The following is a 20,849-nucleotide window of genomic DNA, read 5'->3' on the forward strand; positions in this document are numbered from 1 at the left end:
TCTGTCACTTCTAAGTCACTATATGAGACAAAAATTTCAGCCCTCTCAAAGCTATTTTATAAAAGGGTAGAATGCATAATAAAGCTTTTTTGGCAGTGATGAGTAACCATGTAAGAGACGTTGAGAAATTCAGATCCAGAACCTATGTTTGTGGCTTGTGCCTGTCTCTAACAATAAATGTTAATGGCTTCAGTTTTCTAAAGAATCATGAGACAGGTTATTTTTCCTACTCTTGAGGCAAAATTCTGTCAGTCATCTGAAGCTTCATTTTCTCCGCTTATTTTCATTACACAGTGATGGAGCCAACACAATAATGGCATAAATCATCTTTGAAGGAGGTCTTCGAGAAAAATGAGAAACACAATACATTTACCAGAACCAGTTGTGGAAAGAAGGAATTTGAACTACTATAACATATTTAATTCTTCTTTAGATCTTAAGCCAGGTTGGCAGTAAATACATCACTTATGTGCATTGGCAGGGAGAGGGACTAGATGATGTAATATTTTCAGGATTTCGTATTACTTTGAAATCAGACTTCAAGTCATATACCTCACCTGTTTGCCATTGACATCCTGTATTATTTATTAGATATAAAATGACCTCTAACAAGAAAGCCTGTAATAGTAGACTGATAATATTTGGCATGTTTTCAGTAGGTTGCTTATTTCCAGACGGATGGATTATATATTAAGTTAGAATATATATTATATAAGGCTAGAAAGTATTGATGAAAAATGTTTTTCCCTTGCAATAGTCACACAGGCCGGAGCCGAGGGGGGGGGGGGCGGCCGGAGCCCCGGGGCGAGGGCAGCGAGCGCCGGCAGGGGCTCCGCTCTCCCCCCCACCCCGGCGGCGGCCAGAGCACCGGGGGCAGGGCGGCGAGCCCCAGCTGGGGCTCGGCTCTCCCCCCGGCAGCCGGGGGGAGGGCGCGGGGGGGGGAAGGCGGCCAGAGCGCCGGGGGGAGGGCGGCGAGCCCGGCTGTGGCCCCGCTCTCCCCGGCGGCCGGAGCGCCGCACCGCCCCCCTCCAGGTGCCGCCCCAAGCACCAGCTTGGGTGCCTGGTGCCTGGAGCCGGCCCTGTAGTCACATTCTGCTCTAAGGGTAATAACATCTTGAGCAAAACCTTTTTCGTGTGCATGGACATTCATAATAATCCAGAGCATAAAGTGATTTTAAAAAGGGAATATTTTGTGATTTACATTCCCTGCCACCATGAATAAATTTAAAGATCTAAACAAATAAATGCCACCTGTATGATGCCATTATACAGAAGGCATTTGTTATATAGATATATAATTTGTTTAATAATAGTTCATGTGAGTCTATGTTACCTTATGCCTGAAATTATGAGGAAAGTAGTACATGGTACTTTTCTTCTCTGTACAGTTGTTCAAGATAGAAATCATAGTTGTATTTAGTAGTGAATTTCCAGATGACAAGTCCCAGTGCTCTGTAATCTTTAGAACATAGAAGGAATGTCTTTCTAACTGCTTGTGAATCTGTTTGTTTGTTTTAATTATTGAGAATTAAATTAGCCGCAAACAAATGAATAGAATTTAATGACAATGAAATGTGGTTCTGTTAGATGAATTTAGCAAATGGTTCCAAATACACATGAATAACATTTCTAAATGACAGATCCTAAAACATAAGTCAGTTTGAAAATGTAGATATAATAAACTTGACCTCTGGTAGCTGGAGCAACATAAAAAGTAACCCAGTTTCTGCCTATTGCACTAAACTCAGGCTATTTGTCTGGCTGCCAGTCAATACTAATTCCATGCTGATTGTATTTTTTCCACAATTTGTTACAGCGCAACATAATGATATGATATGATGTGGAAAACTGTACATGTTGCACTTATGAGACAGATGAAAACATTGTCTCAAAAGCTTTGATAAGTAGACTGGCAAAATGTCCACTGGTCAAATGATGGAATGTATTTTTTTCTTTGAAGTTCATGTGTTTTTCCTAATGTGAAAAAAATGTTAAACATGAAGTGAATTGTTCATATGCTTCTATGCTGACTGGAAACCTTTTCACTGCATGAGGGTCAGCTGGTACATTTCTAAAGATGGGCATTCTCTACTGAATGGTAAGAATAGTAGGCCTAGATGGTTGTAGTTTTCACTTGACATTGGGCTGGTCAAGTTATTCTCATGTGTTTGGAAACCCACATCTGCTGATCAGGCAGTGATAAAACAATCATGGTCTATTCAAAGTTGAAGTCTGCCAAAAGCAAGTTTCTAGCAAATATTTCTGTTTAGCAACTCTGTGAAAACTGCATGGAATAATCTCCCTTTCTCCTCCTATGCTAAGATGAGATAGCAAATGTCATTATGGTAAACTATAGTAACCTGCTTTGGAATACAAAAGAATAATATGTGCTCTATCTAGCTGGTGGACTAACAAACTAATTTATTTCTCATCTGAACTACTATGCTGACCATTGATTATTGTCTTCTAACCAGGTCTGAGTTAGAAAAATGAAGAGTTGAGACAGCATCTCTTCTGCTCAGGGCATGTCTACACAGTGGGGTAATGTGCACTGCTACATGTTCCCTAGCACATTTTGAAACATTTAGTATGCACCAGCAGGGTCTACACAGACCAATTAATGCACCACACATCAGTGCTCTTTAGAAATCACACCTTGTAGTGCGCATTATCCCACCATGTAGACAAGTCCTCAGAAACATCAAGGAAATCAAAAGGGATACATAATCTACTATTAAAAGAAGTTTGAACATCTGAATCCAACATACATTATTTGCTCTAAGAATAAACAGGACAGCTATTAAATCAAATGCTATGTGAATACTGCAGTATTTCAGCTCATTAATTCAACCTAGTATTCAAAACTCACTCAACAGAATGTAAAATATGTTTGATCTTTCTCTAATACACTCAACGCACAATGTCCATGTGTATTTTATGAAATCCTTGGGAATATATTAGAGTGAAGATCATAGAGAGTTCATCAACATACATTTATTTTATTAAACAGGGACAAAAATAATTCTAATAAATTGGAAGTACCAAAACCACAGTATAACTTGTGACTGAAATTGCAAAACTTATTTTAAAAATTTGAAAATCTGTAAAAGAATAATAAGCATATGCAGTCATAAATAGGCTTGAAGTAATGCATATTAGGTAGCATGTGAATACTCTACCATGTATCTACGTGTGTGTCTGTAAATAGATGTAGTGATACTATAACAATTCATGCTTATAATTCCAGAAGTTGTAACTTTTCTCAGAAATTGTTTCCTTTCTAGTTAGTATTCAACTTGTTTTGCTAGTCTGATGCCTCAGGATACACATACTTGTGAAGAAGGAGGATGGTTCAATAGGTACGGTGCTAGGTTGGCCTCTGGGAGACTTAGGTTCAATCCTACCTCTGCTGCCAGGGCCGGCTCCAGGCACCAGCTTGCCAAGCAGGTGCTTGGGGCGGCCACTCCGGAGAGGGGTGGCATGTCCAGCTATTCGGCGGCAATTTGGCGGACGGTCCCTCACTCCCGCTCGGAGCGAAGGACCTCCCGCCGAATTGCCGCCGCAGATCGCGATCGCGGCTTTTTCTTTTTTTTTTTTTGTGCCGCTTGGGGTGGCAAAAACCCTGGAGCCGGCCCTGTCTGCTGCAGACTCCACGTGTGACCAAGGACAAGACACTTGGGCCCAGTTCCACAAGAGGACTTCGGTTCTGCAACACCTAACTTTTAGGTGTCCAGAAAAATCACTGGAATCCACAAAGCCTGAGTTCAGCACTGAGGCTCCTTATACAATAGGTGCCTGTAGCATGGGATCCACAAAAGCCAGCATGCTAGGTGGGGAGCCACATAAGCTAGCCAATGGGAGATGCTGATGAGAGAGTTGTGTCCAAAGCCCCATCCCTTTCAGAGAATTAATTTGCAATCCACAGCCAGGAATCCCTCACCTGGAGTCAGACTGCTTAGGTGCCTAAGCCATTCTTACAAGAAATGCTGATGAAGAAGGTGGTGATGCCTTCCTTATAACTTGATTTAGCCCACTGGTGGGAGATCTGGATGTGGGAGACCTGGGTTCAGCTCCCCACTCTGCATGACGGGGAGAAAGGATTTGAAAAGGGATCTCTCTCAGGAGCCAGCGTACCCTAACTCTGGGCTATGGGATATTCTGATGTGAGTCTTCCTCAATCTCTCCTGTTGAAGCTGTTCCACTGTGGATATTTAGAGTCAGCGAGCCAGAAAGCAATAGTGAGAGTCTCCCTATAGCAGGGGTGGGCAAACTTTTTGGCCCGAGGGCCACATCAGGGTTGCCAAACTGTATGGAGGGCCAGGTAGGGAAGGCTGTGCCTCCCCAAACAGCCTGGCCCCCGCCCCCTCCAACTTCCCCCTGACTGTCCCCCTCAGAATTCCCGACCCATCCAACCCCGCCTGCTCCTTGTCCCCTGACTGCCCCCTCCCGGGACCCCCGCCCCCTGACAGGCCCCCCGGGACTCCCACACCTATCCAACCCCCCCTGTTCCCAGTCCCCTGACTGCCCCCCCCAGAACCTCAACCCCATCCAACCCCCCCGTTCCCCATCCCTTGACAGCTCCCCCTCCCCCGAAACCTCCACCCCATCCAACTGGCCCCTGCTCCTTGTCCCATGACTGCTCCCTCCCAGGACCGCCCCCCCCGGGACCCCACCTCCTATCCAACCCCCCCCCAGTCACCCCGCCCTTATCCCTGTTCCCTGACTGCCCCCCCGGGACCTCCTGCCCCTTATCCAACCCTCCCTGCCCCCTTACCAGCCGGAGCCAGCCACGCTGCCCAGCAGGAGCTCGCAACCATGCCGCCCAGAGTGCGGGTGGCATGGCGAGGTGAGGTTGCAGAGGAGGGGGGGACAGCAGGGGAGGGGAGGGGGGCTAGCCTCCCCAGCTGGGAGCTCAAGGGCCGGGCAGGACGGTCTCACGGGCTGGATGTGGCCTGCGGGCCTTAGTTTGCTCACCTCTGCTCTATAGCCTGATGGTTAGGGCAGTCACTTAGGAGGTGGAAGACCCAGGGTATACTCCCCCTGCTCCATCTAAGTGTTTTTAGCCTCTTGATAGTTTGTAAACCACATAGGCAAGGAATGGGTTAATGTGGGCCTGAGAGGCCAATTAACATACCAAGCTGCATCTGGAGGGTGAGCCAGGCTTAATTGTCAGGAAGCTGAGCTGGGTGCTTAGTTTAAGAGAAGCACAACTTAGAAAGGGGCTGCAAAGAGAAGAGGAAGGTACTCTGCTCTCTGGGACTAGAGGGTGGAGAGGCCAGAAGGGTCAAGAAGGGAGCCCTGGGATCCTCTCCTAAGTAGTGATGTCTGAGAGGTGGCCGGATGAGACAGAGCAGCCACCAAACTGGAACAGGTGCTGGTGGGAAGCCCTGACAAAATGGCTAGAACTGGACTTCCAGGGCAAAAGACCCTGGAGGTGTTTGAGTGAGGAATCGTGCAAGGGAAACTTAAGAGGTATGACAGGTCAAGCCTGTAGAGGGCAGAAGTTGAGTTGAGTGATATTTTTGGTTTGAGATTTATTGGGGGATTTTAGGGGACATTCCTGTGAGTCCTGGCCCTGGTCCCGGCTCTGGCTCTGAGAGATGGGTGAATCTAGAGAGTTTATGGGGAGAAGTCCTGGTAAAAGGCTGTAGTTGGAAGAAGCCCAGAGGAGTTATGGGGGTAGGCTTGAACAAACAGACTTTGATTGCTCACTACATGGTCCTTAGGCTGGAACCCAGAGAAGTGGCAGGGCCTGGGTTCCCCTACTGGTGGTGTGAAGCCAGGGGCGTCTCCAGGCACCAGCGCAGCAAACACGTGCCTGGGGCGGCAAGCCACGGGGGGCAGCCTGCCAGTCGCCATGAGGGCGGCAGTCAGGCGGCCTTCGGCAGCATGCCTGCGGGAGGTCCGCCGGTCCCGCAGTTTCGGCAGCAATTCAGCGGTGGGTACGCCGAAGCCACGGGACCGGCAGATAACCTGCAGAAACGCCGCTGAATCCGTGTGACCACGGACTGCCTGCAGGCATGCCGCCGAAGGCCGCCTGACTGCCATGCTTGGCAAAACACATAGAGCCGCCCCTGTGTGAAGCCCCCTGATATAAGGGGATAAGGACACTAAAAAGCCCTCAGCCAAGAGGGTGTGAGGACCATGGGCCTAGACTTGAGGCTGAAGACCTTTTTGCAAGGACATTTTGACTCTTATTAGTTGTACTTTGTTGCCACACAAGAGGTGGCACTGAATGGAGCTGGAGGGCCAAGTTATGAGAAGCAAGAGACCATTGCAGGGCAGGGGCTGCTAGAGAAGAGAGACCCTGCTTACATTATTTCCAGTCGTCAGGAGGTGCTCTAGGGGTGAGTCCACTCTTCTACACAGCCCTTTATAGGAATCAGTTCCCAGATAGCTCTGATAGTCCCCTCAATCAGGCCCAAACATGTTTCTAAAGGGGCTTTGCCACCAAATAGAGCTGGCTAGCCCAAGGATCCCTGGCTCTGAAAAGGGCAGAGCACCCTGTTATAGTAGTTCTGTAGAATTTAGTTAATTCTGTCCAGATAGCCTCCAGATTACTCTCTCTTAGCTGTATTGTCTCTCTATTTCTAACAGGAGTAAAGAGCCATTAAAAACTTATTTTTGTTTGTAAAGTATGCAGATATGACACTGAATTCAAACAAGAAGCAGTTATTTTAAGTAACAATCTGTCACATTTCTGACAATAATTGTACTTTAACTCATTTCTTGTTGGGTAAGTATGTAATATCATCCAAATTGCTGTAGTCCTATTAATAGAACATGCACCTCACAGTCAGTGCTAGATTCAGAAGTATAAGGGCTTGTCTACATGGAGATTTAATGCATGGCAAACCAGGATATGAATGTACAGCGAACTAGCTTTCCATGCACTGACTGGCCATGTGGACCTTACTACCATGCTCTAAAAGTTCCATAGTACTGTTTGATGTACTGCTATTTAAGTGTAACCTTAACATAGAATTTCTTGGCTTTCTGGTGTTATAGATGCCTAGTTTCAACTTTAACTCCAACATAGTTATTTTGCTGACAATTTCCTTAATTTTAAAAATCAGCTCTGTTACAATACCATGTTACCTCTGATGTCCATTATAGTTTTCTAAAAGACATGTATTGATCTAGACATCTGTGCAGTATTGATATGGGGTGAAATTTTCAAATGCATCAAAGTCCCATTTTAAAAAGTAACTGAGGCTCAGATCTTCAAAGGTATTTAGTCACCTAATTCCCATTGACATACCGTTGAGGATCTGAGTGTTAGGAGCTAAATCCCATTTCATTTTGAAAATGGGCCTTAGGCCTCTAAGTCACTTAGGTGCTTTTGAAAATCCATAGGCCTTGCCTTCACTATACAGTTAACTCAAGTAATTTAGTATTACCATCAGTTAACAGAGCACCATGGAGTAAAACGGAACAGCATTATAAAACTGTATTATATGCATATAATATACATTTTATAATAAATTTTACATGCTATGGGGGTTTTTTGGGTTAAGAAACCCATAAGATGAGGTTTCAAATAGCTGCCATGGTCTGGAGCTCAGAAAGTCTAACTTCGTTCATTCAAGCTGTATGTATCCATGCAGGTATTATAATACCCACAAGGTTATTCAGTTACACACATATGGTCTGTGTAGTCATGTAAGTATTCTATTGGAACCTTGGAATCGTGTGAGTATTATAATGACCTCATAATGCATTTCAATAATTCCATACAGGTACTATCATGGGGTATTATAATGGCACATTGATGGCCATTCTCAGCTCTTCATGGACTCTGTTGGAGAATCTGGTCTTAGTAATCACCACATTTTAATATGTTTTAATACATTTCAATGTAAATGGATACATCTAGGAACAAAGAATGTAGAGCATACTTATACGATGGGGGACTATCATGGGAAGCAGTGACTCTGAAAAAGATTTGGGGGTCATTGTGGATAATTAACTGAACATGAGCTCCCACAGTGTGATGCTGTGGTCAAAGGAGCTATTGCAATCCTGGGATGCATTAACGGGAATCTTGAGTAGGAGTAGAGAGGTTATTATTTTACTTCTCTATTTGGCATTGGCGCAACCACTACTGGAATACTGTGTTCAGTCCTGGTGCCCACAATTCAAGAAGGTTGTTGGTAAATTGGAGAAGATTCAGAGAAGAGACACAAGAATAATTAAAACACTAGAAAACTTGCCTTATAGTGATAGACTCAAAGAGCTCAATCTATTTAGCTTAACAAAGAGAAGGTTAAAAGGGATGACTTGATTACTGTCTATAAGTATCTACTGGGGAACAAATATTTAATAATTGGCTCTTCAATCGAGCTGAGAAAGCTACAACACGGTCCAATGGCTGGAAGTTAAAACTAGACAAATTCAGACTGGAAACAGGGTATAAAGTTTTAATGGTGAGAGTAATTAAATTAGTGCCAATGCCAACAGATTAAAGCAAACTTGGAGTTTCTGGGCCAGGTGATTTTTGAGATATAAGCCAATCAAATGTTACAAACCTTGCAAGAAGTGCAAGCACTTCTTCTTTTTGAACTGTGCATATCTCCAAAATGCTTTATTATTAAATAGGTTCAGTATGGTAGTGCCTAAGATCTAAGAGTGTGGTCCCATTGTGCTAGGCACTGTACAAATGACAGTAGATGGTTCCCTGCCCTGAACAGCTTACAATTTAAGTAGACATGACATCCACAGGATGGGGAAAGGGGTAGAACATACAAGATTCTTACAAACAGAGTGAATAATGTGATGGCAGCAAGTATAGTGTGAGTTCCACAATATTTGGGGGGGGGGCAGGAGGGATGGAGTTTACTTAGCAGGGAATCAGTCAACAGAAAAAAAAGGGAAAGGGGTGATGGGGAAAGGCCATGGGAGTAGATGGTATGAGGGCAGGTGTGGAGTGATGCTTAAATGAAGAGACTGTGAGGGAGGGGAAAGCGGAGGGTTGGTGCAAATAGCCAATCAGCACAGGGCAGAGAAAGTCCAGTCAAAACTGTAGAAAGTTCTCCAAAAGTGTGTATGTCTTTAAAAAACAAATAACACATTTGAAAATCACACTTTTGATCAAAATCCTTGTACCTTCTAGAGTTAAAAATAAAACCTCAGATTACTAACCCTGAAAGACGTCAGGGAAGAAACCATTTTCTTCCTTTGTCCAGGTTGTATTCCATGGGTGAAATTCTGTGCTGCATCTGTAAGAAGTGCACTATGGATCTTGCAGCCAGGAGGTGGGAGTGGCTTAAGTGGCCATCTTTGCACCCTCACAAGTTTGAGGGCTCTCTTGTTAGCAAAGAGTGAAGCTGAGTTGAGCAGATTAAGTTGAAGAAGTGGAATGTTATTAAACCTTGTGCACTGCTTTGGCCATGTGGCTGAGTTGCTTCCAGCCTAACTCCACTCATTCCCTGTTCCCTTGTTGTCATGTCAATAACAGCCCCTGCAGGGAACATGGGCACTCTGACTCCATTTCCATTGATCATGATACAGGGGCCTCTCTAAGTATTATGGCTGCCTATGGGCTGCAGAGCTGCCCAGAAACTCCACCACAGGCCCCACCTCAGTCATGCCTTGCTACTCCTGCTCCAAACTGCGTCACTGGCCCTGTCCACTATGCCTAGGTTTGCCAGAAGCTCCTCGGAAATTAGCCTCGCAGCTGACTTCTGCATTGCCTACACTGGGAATTTTACTCCAGCTGGAATTGGGGTTTTTAGGGCCCCTTTATGGCCCTAAAGGGTGAAAAAGGACAGAAAGGGTACTGAGGATCTTAATCTTTATGTGTATGTATGTAGTCAGATTTGCTGCTTTCCTTATATAATCTATTTCTTTCTATCTGAAAAGTCCTTATAAACATCAGCAAGGAGAAAAACCCAGATAAAAACATTTTTTAAAAGAACTCAAAAAGAAAAAGAGAGAGAAATAACAACCAGGGCTTACTATTTAAAAGGGCCCTGATCACACAAAGCACACTTGTGAGTACTCCCACTGATTTAATGAGTAAATTATGCACATGCTGAAGTGCTTTGTGGAATGGGGGGAGGGGGGTGGAGGGGGAGCTCAGGAACTAGATTTAATACTTAGTCACTTTCAGAGCATTCAAATTGATGGTGTCCTTTTAATGGTGGTGAATGGATATATTATTATAGAATATAATCTGGAATGACTTCTTTTTATAAATACAAAGCACAGGCTAGCTACAGTCTGTTTGTTTTACCTTATTAAGATCACACAATTTTGGGGGTAATACAGGAGTTTTCAAACTTCATTGCACCGCGACCCCCTTTTGACAACAAAAATTACTACATGACCCCAGGACGGGGGACCGAAGCCTGAACCCAGCCGAGCCCCATTGCTCTTGGGGGTGGGGGAGCCAAAGCCAAAGGGCTTCAGCCCCACTGCCCAGGGCTGAAGCCGAAGCCGAAGCCCCACCGCCCAGGGTTGGGGGCTCCGGTCCTGGGCCCCAGCAAGTCTAACACCAGCCCTGATGACCCCATTAAAATGGGGTCCCGACCCACAGTTTGAGACCCGCTGGGGTAATATAAGCTTGCATCCATCAACCAGTATGATGGTGTTCATTTTTTAAAATACATATTTCTGAATTATGTATTTTATAAATTACATATTTGGTGAAAGCCACACAATGGATAAAACACCATTCTACAAAATTATGAAGTAATGGAGAAGTTGCTCATGGCAGATTCTTTATACAAAGAAGACAGATCAAAAATGTTAGACAAAATGGTTTTGTGAACATTGTTGGAGGAGATGGAAGGGGAAATGAGAAAATACTGGAAATTAATAGGAGACAGCTGTGTCTGTTTACCATAAGCAGACACAGGAGGGAGAAGCTCTTTGCTGCAGAAGAGCCTTCATTTGGTGAGGTGAGAACTGTTTTAAAAGTGCTCATTAGCAACCACTGCTGGCTAGTAGATCATGGAGTGATAATAGTTTAATATGCCCAGAGGAGAAATGGACAGAATCCAAGGATAGGACCTCAGAGTGTCTAATTCTGCCAGTCCTGCTGAGAGTATTTCCATATGGTAGCATTGACAACCATTGCCAAAAAACCATGCTTAGTTGATCATTAACAACTTGTATAGTAAGCTAACCAATGGATGCTACCTGTTTTAAACAACTGTAAAAGTAATATAACTCAGATTTTAAAATAGCCTAATGCCATGTGCTGCCCTATGAGGAAGATGCAGGTGCAATCTCTAGGCCCTTTGACATTTTTCCTGATTTTTTTTTTCTGATTCTTCCTTCCATTGGCTGGAATCCAGAATTTGGGTTATTGTCAGATTTTAGTTGATGCAGACCTGGCAAACTAACTCACTGCTGACATAGAACATGATGTACCATATTGTTAATTTTTATGGCTGATAAATCATTCTTTACAGGAAAACCATGAGGTGTCTGGAGCCATTTATGAGCTAAGCCCTCTCCTTCATATAGCAATTCAAACATATCAAAACCAGCAACTTATTCAGAGGATACACAGGCAGAGTTGTTAACATAATAACAATGGCTGGGCTGAAGAGGTATAAATCTGAAAATATCATTTAGTGCAACCATTCCAACCTATTTTCAGTTGTCTGGTGGACAGATGTAGACTCCCAGGTTTCTCTAGCTATTTGTTTTGTTTAGCAGACTTGAAAACTTGGACTCAGACTGTTAAATGTTGTAATTGAAGTTCAATTTTATCTTTACATTTTTACAGGTTAACAAGCTTCTGATGGTCAATATAAATTAGAAAACCCCAAACTCTCTACTACTACGTGTGTGTGTGTGTGTGTGTGTGTGTAATATATAATTTAACATAATTTCCCACATGTCTAATTTAAAAAGTACTAGAAGGAATTTTATTTTTTTTAACATTAGATAAGTGATTTATTTTAAATTATACTAAGTGTTATCCCTCTCTTCTCCCATAAAGGATTCCTTAGCTGTCAAGCTTAGGGACTGTATAATCTTCTGAGTAGGAGGGTGGTCTTGGACATAACGGAAACTTCTGTAGTAGATCAAATGGATGGATCTGAAAAACAAATTAGTTTTCCAGGAAAGGCCCAAATAGTAACAGATTTCCTGGGGGGTGGAATCCAGCATTAGAAACTGTAAGATGGTTAAAAATACAATTAAACTATGAATCAGTTTGTTTATGGTTCATTAATTGTGCAGTAGCCCTGAATATCTGTATTTTTCCAAACCTACCCATGACTTTTGTCTAACTTCAGTTTAAAGGAAAACAGTATTGGGTTTTTTTACACTTTTTAAAAACTCTTCATGTGTAACAGCTTTTTAGAATCTTGAAAAAGTCATTCCTGCAGGTTTTTCCTGCTGAGGAAAACCAGATTTTTCTGTGTCTTTAATGAGTCATCATGGCTTTAGATTGTCATTAAAAAAAAAATCTTGATGAGGGAACAAATATAAGTCTGAGAGTTGAATGTTTCATTGAAAGCTTAAAGGCATCTTGGCAGAATCTGAGAATCCATCATGTTTTCTTTTTACAGCCATTGCTCAGACAAGGTCGGAACTTTTTTTGAAATACAATACATTGTTCACCATTCATCTTCACAGTCAGCATGTGCTTCTTAGTGCAGATCCTGCATTTCTTATGTACCCAGATCTTCCACTGACTTTACTGGGAGTTTTGGGTCCATGCGGAAGGCACAATCAGGCCCTTAATAATATGTACAGAACTATTTTTCTTTAGCCATAATTTCCACTGTGCTTGTTTTTTTTCCCCTTTTCCAATGTCTAACTAATCAGTACGTAGTGACACTTAAGTCAATGGGACTTAAATACATGCTAAAAGTTAAGCACATGCTTGAGCACTTTGCTGAAGCGGGACCATCATTCCTAAGGACATTGTCAACACTTAAATAACGATAGTAATAACAGGGTTTTATCTTTCCTTCCCACTTATTTTCCCTGGACCCTTGCCACCACCTTAGTAAAATCACAGTTGGGTGGGTTTTCGCCTCTAGTTTCACCAGCTTTGAAAGATTTTCCGTGGTAGTCCATTGCATTGCTTTAGCTCCAGACAGAAAGCTGCTTTAGGCAGGGCCGGCTCTGGCTTTTTTGCCGCCCCAGGGGGGGGAGGGCGCCGAGGGGGAGGGCGGCCGGAGCCCTGGGAGGAGGGCGGCGAGCCCCGGTAGGGGCTCAGCTCTCCCCTCCCCCCCCCCGGCGGCCAGAGCGCCGGGGGCAGGGCGGCGAGCCCCGGCTGGGGCTCGGCTCTCCCCCCGGCGGCCAGAGCGCAGGGCGGCGAGCCCCGGCAGGTGCCGCCCCAAGCACCAGCTTGGGTGCCTGGTGCCTGGAGCCGGCCCTGGCTTTAGGTATCTCATATGAATCTTCCAAAATTTATTTGACTTCTTTAAATACTCAAGCAAACAAAAACTTGCTTTTGCCAGATGATGTAACATCTATTTATCAGTTTAAAGTTTGTCAATCTAAATCTAAAAGTTTGTAATGTCTGGAGCTAGCCCCCATACACATTTTTCCTTTTCCTGTGTCTTCCATATTACTATTCAATTTTCTTTGTGTGTGTGTCCCCCTAAGATTCTTTTCTTTTCTATTCTTTTCTATTCTTTTCTTTCAAATATATACACCCCTAATTTCAGCTCTCTGTCCCTCTTTTTGGGAGGGGCAAAATTTTTGGCCCTGGGGTATCTGTCATATAGATTGTTATGGAGCTGCATAGTCCCACTGTGCTTTGATGTTACCTAGGCCTGAACGTAGCCTTGCCTTTCTGCTACTGGAGAAGGAGGCATGCGACCAGGGGTAACGGAACATGACGGAGGCTTCCCTATGCCTTGTCAGTTCCTGCCTGCTTTTTCAGCCTCCTGGAGCTGATCACAGCTAGGGTGAATAACTCTAGAGTCTAGAGTATCTGCTCTTTCTTATGCTTGGGAACCATTCGGACATATAGATCAGGGGAGCATAAAGGCGAACTTTAGTGTACCTGAGCTGTACCTGGTACAGTTTGGCTGGACTTAAGGATCTGGTATTTTGTTAGTGAACTGATGCTGCAGAGCTACATATGGAACACATTTCAAATTCACAGCACAAGAGCAAATATTCAGAAATGGGTGTTTTTGCAGGGTTTTAAGATTAAAAATAGCCAATTTTGCCAAATGTTTTGCAGAAGAGCAATATTTCAAGAGTGCAAAATCTCCTGAAATGAAATGAAATTTAACAAATGATCACTACTTTTATCCAGTTTTCATGTTCATGCACATATGCACCATATATTTTGAAATCCAAATCCATGAAGAATCTTCCTGCTGTTATGTTTGAGAATTTGCTAATTTTTTTATTTATTTGTATTCTGGGGCAGAATGATCTGATGTTTCCTTAAATTGAACTGCTTGTCTGACGCATAAATGATTTTTAAAAAATCTTTTCATTTTTTTAAATGGCATCTTGTGCAAATTAATTCAGGAGAAAAATGTATAATTTTTTGACCAAGCAGTTGCTGAATCTAGAACCAAGTAAGTGCTTGAGGGCTCAATTCTTTGTATAAGTAACCTTACAATGAAGAGCTTCAAAGAGAGAGATGGAAGTCTTACTTACCAGGAAAAAAAAAGGGGGGGGGGAATTGATCTTACCAACCTGCCAAATCTGATTATCGGCTACTTTCATTTAAGAGACTCTATTTTTATATGTTCTGAAATTTTCCTCTGTCTGAGAGGTTCTGTTGATCAGTATGAATAAAATCAATCCATACTGTGATCATCATTCCTGATTATATCTTGCGGAAGCAATATGAGCTAAACAGACACGTAGTGGGTAACTGAAAATTGCTTGGAAAGGAAATTTATGGGAAGAAAAAGCTTGGATGTAATTATGAGCATTATGACCAAAATGTAATAGTAATGAATAAAGCAGATGTGAAATAATGCTTATGTTTTCTGCCACCAGAGAACTTTTGCCATTTCCATTTCCCACTCCCACTTGTTAGAACATTTTTCATGAATAATAATAAAATGTGAGTAGGTCTGACTTTGGCCAAAACCTGTCCTGCAACCATCTGCAGATCTGGAGTATCATTCAGTTGCCTGACTTTGGCATAAAGGGGAGGTACTAAAGCATCTTTCCCTCCCATAACTGTAATGTCAGGACAGTGAGAGTCAAAGATATTTGAAGATCCATGGACTGTTTTTATTCATTTCAGGGGGCTGTCTGCAACAAAAATTGTACAAGAAAATGAGCAACTACACCATCAAAAGTGGCTGAATCTGCACTCTGACTGGAAGAATAAAAATGCATCCACGTTACCTGCCCTTCTAGTGAAAGGGTAAGGGACAGCTAGTGTGTGCTCCATATGTGCTTCAGAGAGGTGGATGGAACTATAGCAATGAAGGATGGTATTTCCATTAGTGAGTTTTGTGTTCTGAGTGCAGAAAGGTATCTGTGTTTGCGTTCACATAAACATACTTATGCATGACGTAATGTAAATTCCACAGTGAGGCTAATGTCTCTTACAACTTCACTCTCATTTTGGGTCCTCTTCATTGAATCTAATTTTCCGGTTGATTGTAATTTTGTAGACTGTAACTATCATCATAAGCTTTTAATCACAGAATCACAGCCTCCCTCTTTCCCTGTATCAGAGTGGTAACCGTGTTAGTCTGTATCCACAAAAAGAACGAGGAGTCCGGTGGCACCTTAAAGACTAATGTTTATTTGGGCATAAGCTTTCATGGGTAAAAAACCCCACTTCTTCAGATGCATGTCCTCTTTCCCTGCTGACTCGGGTCAGTGCTCCTACAAGCCCTCCGACAGTGGAGGCTTGTCCCTCAGGGAAGAAGACTGCAGACTCAATAGGCCAGCCTCACAAGGCAGGTAAATAGGGCAAGTGCAGGAGAGGTCAGACAAATGATGGAGAGACTCTGACAGACTCTTACAACAGCTCAAGCAAGTCTCTATTGACCAATAGGGAAGGTCCATAACAGACAAGAGGGCAAAGGCATCAGCAACACTCCCACCTTCCTTGCTAGGACTGATGTAGTCTGGACTTTGCAGAGACCACAGCTTCTAAACACCAGAAGTTAAAGTCCCCTGCAGAAGGTTTTCTCAGCAGCATCTTTTGTTTTGGACATCTTGGTGGATTCAGTAATGGACTCTGTTAAATTGGTGGTGGCTAATGTGAAAAACTTTTGGACAAAGAGAGCATCATCAGAGCCTACAAGTACTGACTGCAGCTGCTTTTTGCTGGTGTTGCTGGCTACATTTTTTTCTGTCCATTTCGTCCCTGCGGTTCCTTTTGTCCCCAAGCTCACCTGGCTGGGGAAAGGAGTGAGGCAGCCTGGGTCCCCAGAGAGGGGGCGTGTCTCCCCTGCAGAGTTCTGGGTTGTCGGTCCCTTTTGTGGAGGTACCAGAGCCTGTGCAGCCTCAACCCAGCTGAGTGAGCTCAGGACTAAAAGAGGTTATCTGCCTGTTAGGAAGGAGACTGAATAGTTTCAAAGAACAAATGGTTATTTATCACTTTGGACAGTGGAGTTCTAGAAACTTTCTACAAGTGCTATGCGAAGAGCCCAGAAAATATTCATCATACCATCCTTCAGGGGGAAATGGCACCTTTATATAATATGTAAAGTCTTCCTGACTGATATACTAATTAGGGCAACCTCATAAGGCGGCTGAGCCAGGGCTGTGATGACATTTCCGTAAATTGGGAGAAAAATCACATTGTCTCAACTCAGGAATTCATCTGAAACTACCATTGCTGGACAAAGCAAGCAGATCTATTGTAGACGCTTACCTAGCCAGTTGAGGAACACCACTGGAAAAGTTCACAGCACACTCAACCAGAGAAGTATCTATTACCTGGAAAGAAGGCTCCAAGGCTTCATATGAAGAGATTTGAAAGTGCAACTATTCAAATGTGCAAAGTTTTACTAGCTGGCGACAGTATTAATTTGAACCACAAAAGCGAGTAGCATCTTCATTCATCAGAAGAATATTGAATGAGGTAGTCCTCTTAAGTTACTTCTTCTTTCCTCTGTTCATCTATTGTGAATAGTTCCATAGTGTTTTGACATTCTTTCCCATTCATTTCCAGTTCATTTGTTCACCTACTTAAAGAAAAGTTCCCCATAATGGGGACTGGGAGACAGGACAATGCCTGAGACTGGAAAATTTGTTCTTACCTCTTTTCCTTTCTCATAACTGTCCCTGTTCACCAGCCTAATCTCTTCCAAGTGCTCGGGTCTAGAGTAAATACCAAGAACAAAGATCTCAGGATGTTGATCAAAGGGAGCATTTCTCTGACATATTACTAGTTTCTTAGAGTTATTATCAAGAATCTTATTAGCATTCTTTATCACAGGGGTAGGCAACCTATGGCGAGCTGATTTTCAGTGGCACTCACACTGCCCGGGGTCCTGGCCACCGGTCCAGGGGGGCTCTGCATTTTAATTTAATTTTAAATGAAGCTTTTTAAACATTTTAAAAACCTTATTTAGTTTACATACAACAATAGTTTAGTTATATATTATAGACTTATAGAAAGAGACCTTCTAAAAACGTTAAAATGTATTACTGGCATGTGAAACCTTAAATTAGAGTGAATAAATGAAGACTCGGCACACCACTTCTGAAAGGTTGACGACCCCTGGTATATCATTTTGAAAGTAGTCAGGTGGAAAGGGATGGAACATAGCCTCTGAGCCACTTCCCAAGGGTCTTGTACTGCCTCCAATGCAGGCTGGAGAAGAGGAAGCTCCCATAGTAAGGGATTTATAGATGGGACCATTCTAGAAATGAAATTAACGGGTAAGAACAAACTTTCCATTCTCAATTCAGAATCTTAGTAGACTGATTGAGGCAAGGTGTCAATTTCTAAGACCCTGCATGAAGATTCAGGCTTTTCTGCTGACTCATCCTTGCAAGCAGATTGGATGGGTCTCATTAGCACCAAACTAATAAGGGTGTGTCTGAACCATAGGACAAGAAGATGAGACACGGTCATGTGGAGGAAAAAACCCTATAAACAGCCAGCTCAGAAGGAAGCTTAGAATAAGGCTTATGTTTTATTATCCTTAAGTTATGAATAAAAGAGAAACTAGTAAGGGGGAATGAGTTTTGGATGCTAACCCTGTTTGTGTGGGTGCATACCAGGTATAGTGAATTATTTTTTGTCAAGGTCCAAATTTTTCAGTCAAGGCATAGTCAAGGTCCAGACTCCAGAGAAAATAATAACAATAATGATAATAAATTAATACAATGATTTCAGGGTTCATTCAAAAGCATCTGGCAGTCCGGATTTGGCCCGTGGTCAGCCTATTGATTACCTCTGGTATACTATGTTGAGAGTAGGGTAAGAACTATACATACTCAAAGGGACAAACTAGGATATAAAACTGAATACATGTGTTTATTTCTTCCTCTAATAAGTGTCTTTCTCTGGTTGGTCATGTATTAGGAATGGTTAAGGCAAATAGCTCTGTGACACCCAAAAAGAGAAATGTATTATTTACTGAATAAGTCCATTCTCTCTTCTAGACCTCTTGCAAGCTTAATATTAATAGCTTTCACAGAGAAGCACCAGACACCAGTTTAATGGACTGACAAGAACTTTGGCAAGAACTAACAAATGCTTCAATATTTCTGGAAAAAGATGTTTTGAAAGGATGAAAGCAGAGTGCAAGCTTTGCACACATTCATCTATATTTTGCTCTTTGGGGAGGATGGTTATTTGACCAGGAGACAGAACATTTTGGGGGGGGAAATCTATTCTCAGGGATATGACTAGTCTGATATTCTGCACTCCTTACATAGACAGAAATGCTTTAGGAGTTTCACACATGTAAGGAGAACAGAGTTACATTACTGAGACTGGCCAAGTGTCTGAAAATAGAATTTTGCAATCTGTGTTCAGACTAAAGTGGGATAGATTTTTACACCAATTTTTATACAACATACACTTCAGGCTACCCCATTAATTTCAACAGATTTGTAAGTCAGCTGAGTATTTGGCCCAGACATCACGGAAAGGAATAATGATTGTGTAAATGTATGGCCAGTCAGGTTTGAGCAATAATAATGTCTCCTCTTATTTTAAAAAAGTGTTTGCATGTTTTCCATGGGGGATATTTATCAACAGAACTACAAACAGTTCACTGTTGAGTTTTTCGTTGTAGGATTCTGAGCACAATATCCACCCTTCTCCCCCCATCTCCCATTCTCAAGTTTGAGTTATCTGTTACATTTAATAGCTAGCTAGAAAGTGGTAACCATAATTAAGAAACCATTGAAATATTTAAGTATTATGGTCCAAATTCAGTGTTTGGTGTAAGCTGGTACAACCAACCTGATTGCCTTCTATGATGAGATAACTGGCTCTGTGGATATGGGGAAAGCAGTGGACGTGATATATCTTGACTTTAGCAAAGCTTTTGATACGGTCTCCCACAGTATTCTTGCCAGCAAGTTAAAAAAGTATGGAATGCATGAATGGACTATAAGGTGGATAGAAAGCTGGCTAGATTGTCGGGCTCAACAGGTAGTGATCAACAGCTCGATGTCTAGTTGGCAGCCGGTATCAAGGGGAGTGCCCCAGGGCTTGGTCCTGGGGCTGGTTTTGTTCAACATCTTCATTAATGATCTGGATGATGGGATGGATTGCATCCTCAGCAAGTTTGCAGATGACACTAAGCTGGGGGAAGAGGTAGATACACTGAAGGGTAGGGATAGGGTCCAGAGTGACCTAGACCAATTGGAGGACTGGGCCAAAAGAAATCTGATGAGGTTCAACAAGGACAAGTGCAGAGTCCTGCACTTAGGACGGAAGAATCCCATGCACCGCTACAGGCTGGGGACCGACTGGCTAAGCAGCAGTTCTGCAGAAAAGACCTGGGGATTACAGGGGGGCTGGGGCAGATGACTTACAAGGAGAGGCTGAGGAAAATGGGCTTTTTTAGTCTGCAGAAGAGAAGAGTGAGGGGGGATTTGATATCAGCCTTCAACTACCTGAAGGGGGGTTCCAAAGAGGCTGGAGCTAGGCTGTTATAAGTGGTGGCAGATGACAGAACAAAGAGCAATGGTCTCAAGTTGCAGTAGGGGAGGTCGAGGTTGGATATTAGGAAACACTATTTCACTAGGAGGGTGGTGAAGCATTGGAATGGGTTACCTAGGTAGGTGGTAGAATCTCCATCCTTAGAGGTTTTTAAGGCCTGGCTTGACAAAGCCCTGGCTGGGATGATTTAGTTGGTGTTGGTCCTGCTTTGATCGGGGGTTGGACTAGATGACCTCCTGAGGTCTCTTCCAACCCTAATCTTCTATGATTCTAACTCCATTCATGTCACTGGGGTTATGCCAGTTTACTTCAGAGCTGGATTTATTCATGTATTCATCCATTATGGCCAGCTAGATGTCTTCCATCTTTCCAGTGATATATAGAATTTAGTTCCTGACCACTGGTGGCTTGAGTAGGGCCCATGGCATTTTTCAACAGAAGTGTTAATTCCAGTAGCCTAGCCACATTCCCAGTTGAATTACAAAAAAATGTGTTTATGTAAAAAAAAAAAAAATTCTTAAATTTTTAAATAGTTGCAAGGGAATTTATTATTTTGTCTTACACCATAGTGTAATATTGGTTTGCCTGGTATACGCCAGTGGTTTTCAACCTTTTTTCATTTGTAGACTCCTAAACATTTCAAATGGAGGTGCAGACCCCTTTGGAAATTCCCAGGGGTCCACAGACCACAGGTTGAAAACCACTAGTATACAGTATTTTACTCTATACAGTATTTTGTGTATAAGTTTTAATTAGACTCAGATTTTAAGGTCAAAAGGGACCATCATGATCATATAGTCTGACCTCTTGCACA

General features: G+C 42.9%; 1 protein-coding gene across 1 annotated transcript in view; it reads left to right on the forward strand.

Annotated features, from left to right (window-relative positions):
• The window catches only part of CORIN (corin, serine peptidase), a 279,991-nt gene that overhangs the window by 243,942 nt on the left and 15,200 nt on the right, over positions 1–20,849 (forward strand). The window contains exon 18 of the mRNA XM_029910685.1: positions 15,191–15,313. Within this exon, the coding sequence (XP_029766545.1) occupies positions 15,191–15,313 (123 nt within the window). The remainder of the gene's footprint in view (positions 1–15,190; positions 15,314–20,849) is intronic.

The sequence above is a fragment of the Terrapene carolina genome, unplaced genomic scaffold (assembly GCF_002925995.2).
Source record: "Terrapene carolina triunguis isolate 2854851 unplaced genomic scaffold, T_m_triunguis-2.0 Scaffold66, whole genome shotgun sequence".
Taxonomy (NCBI): domain Eukaryota; kingdom Metazoa; phylum Chordata; order Testudines; family Emydidae; genus Terrapene; species Terrapene triunguis.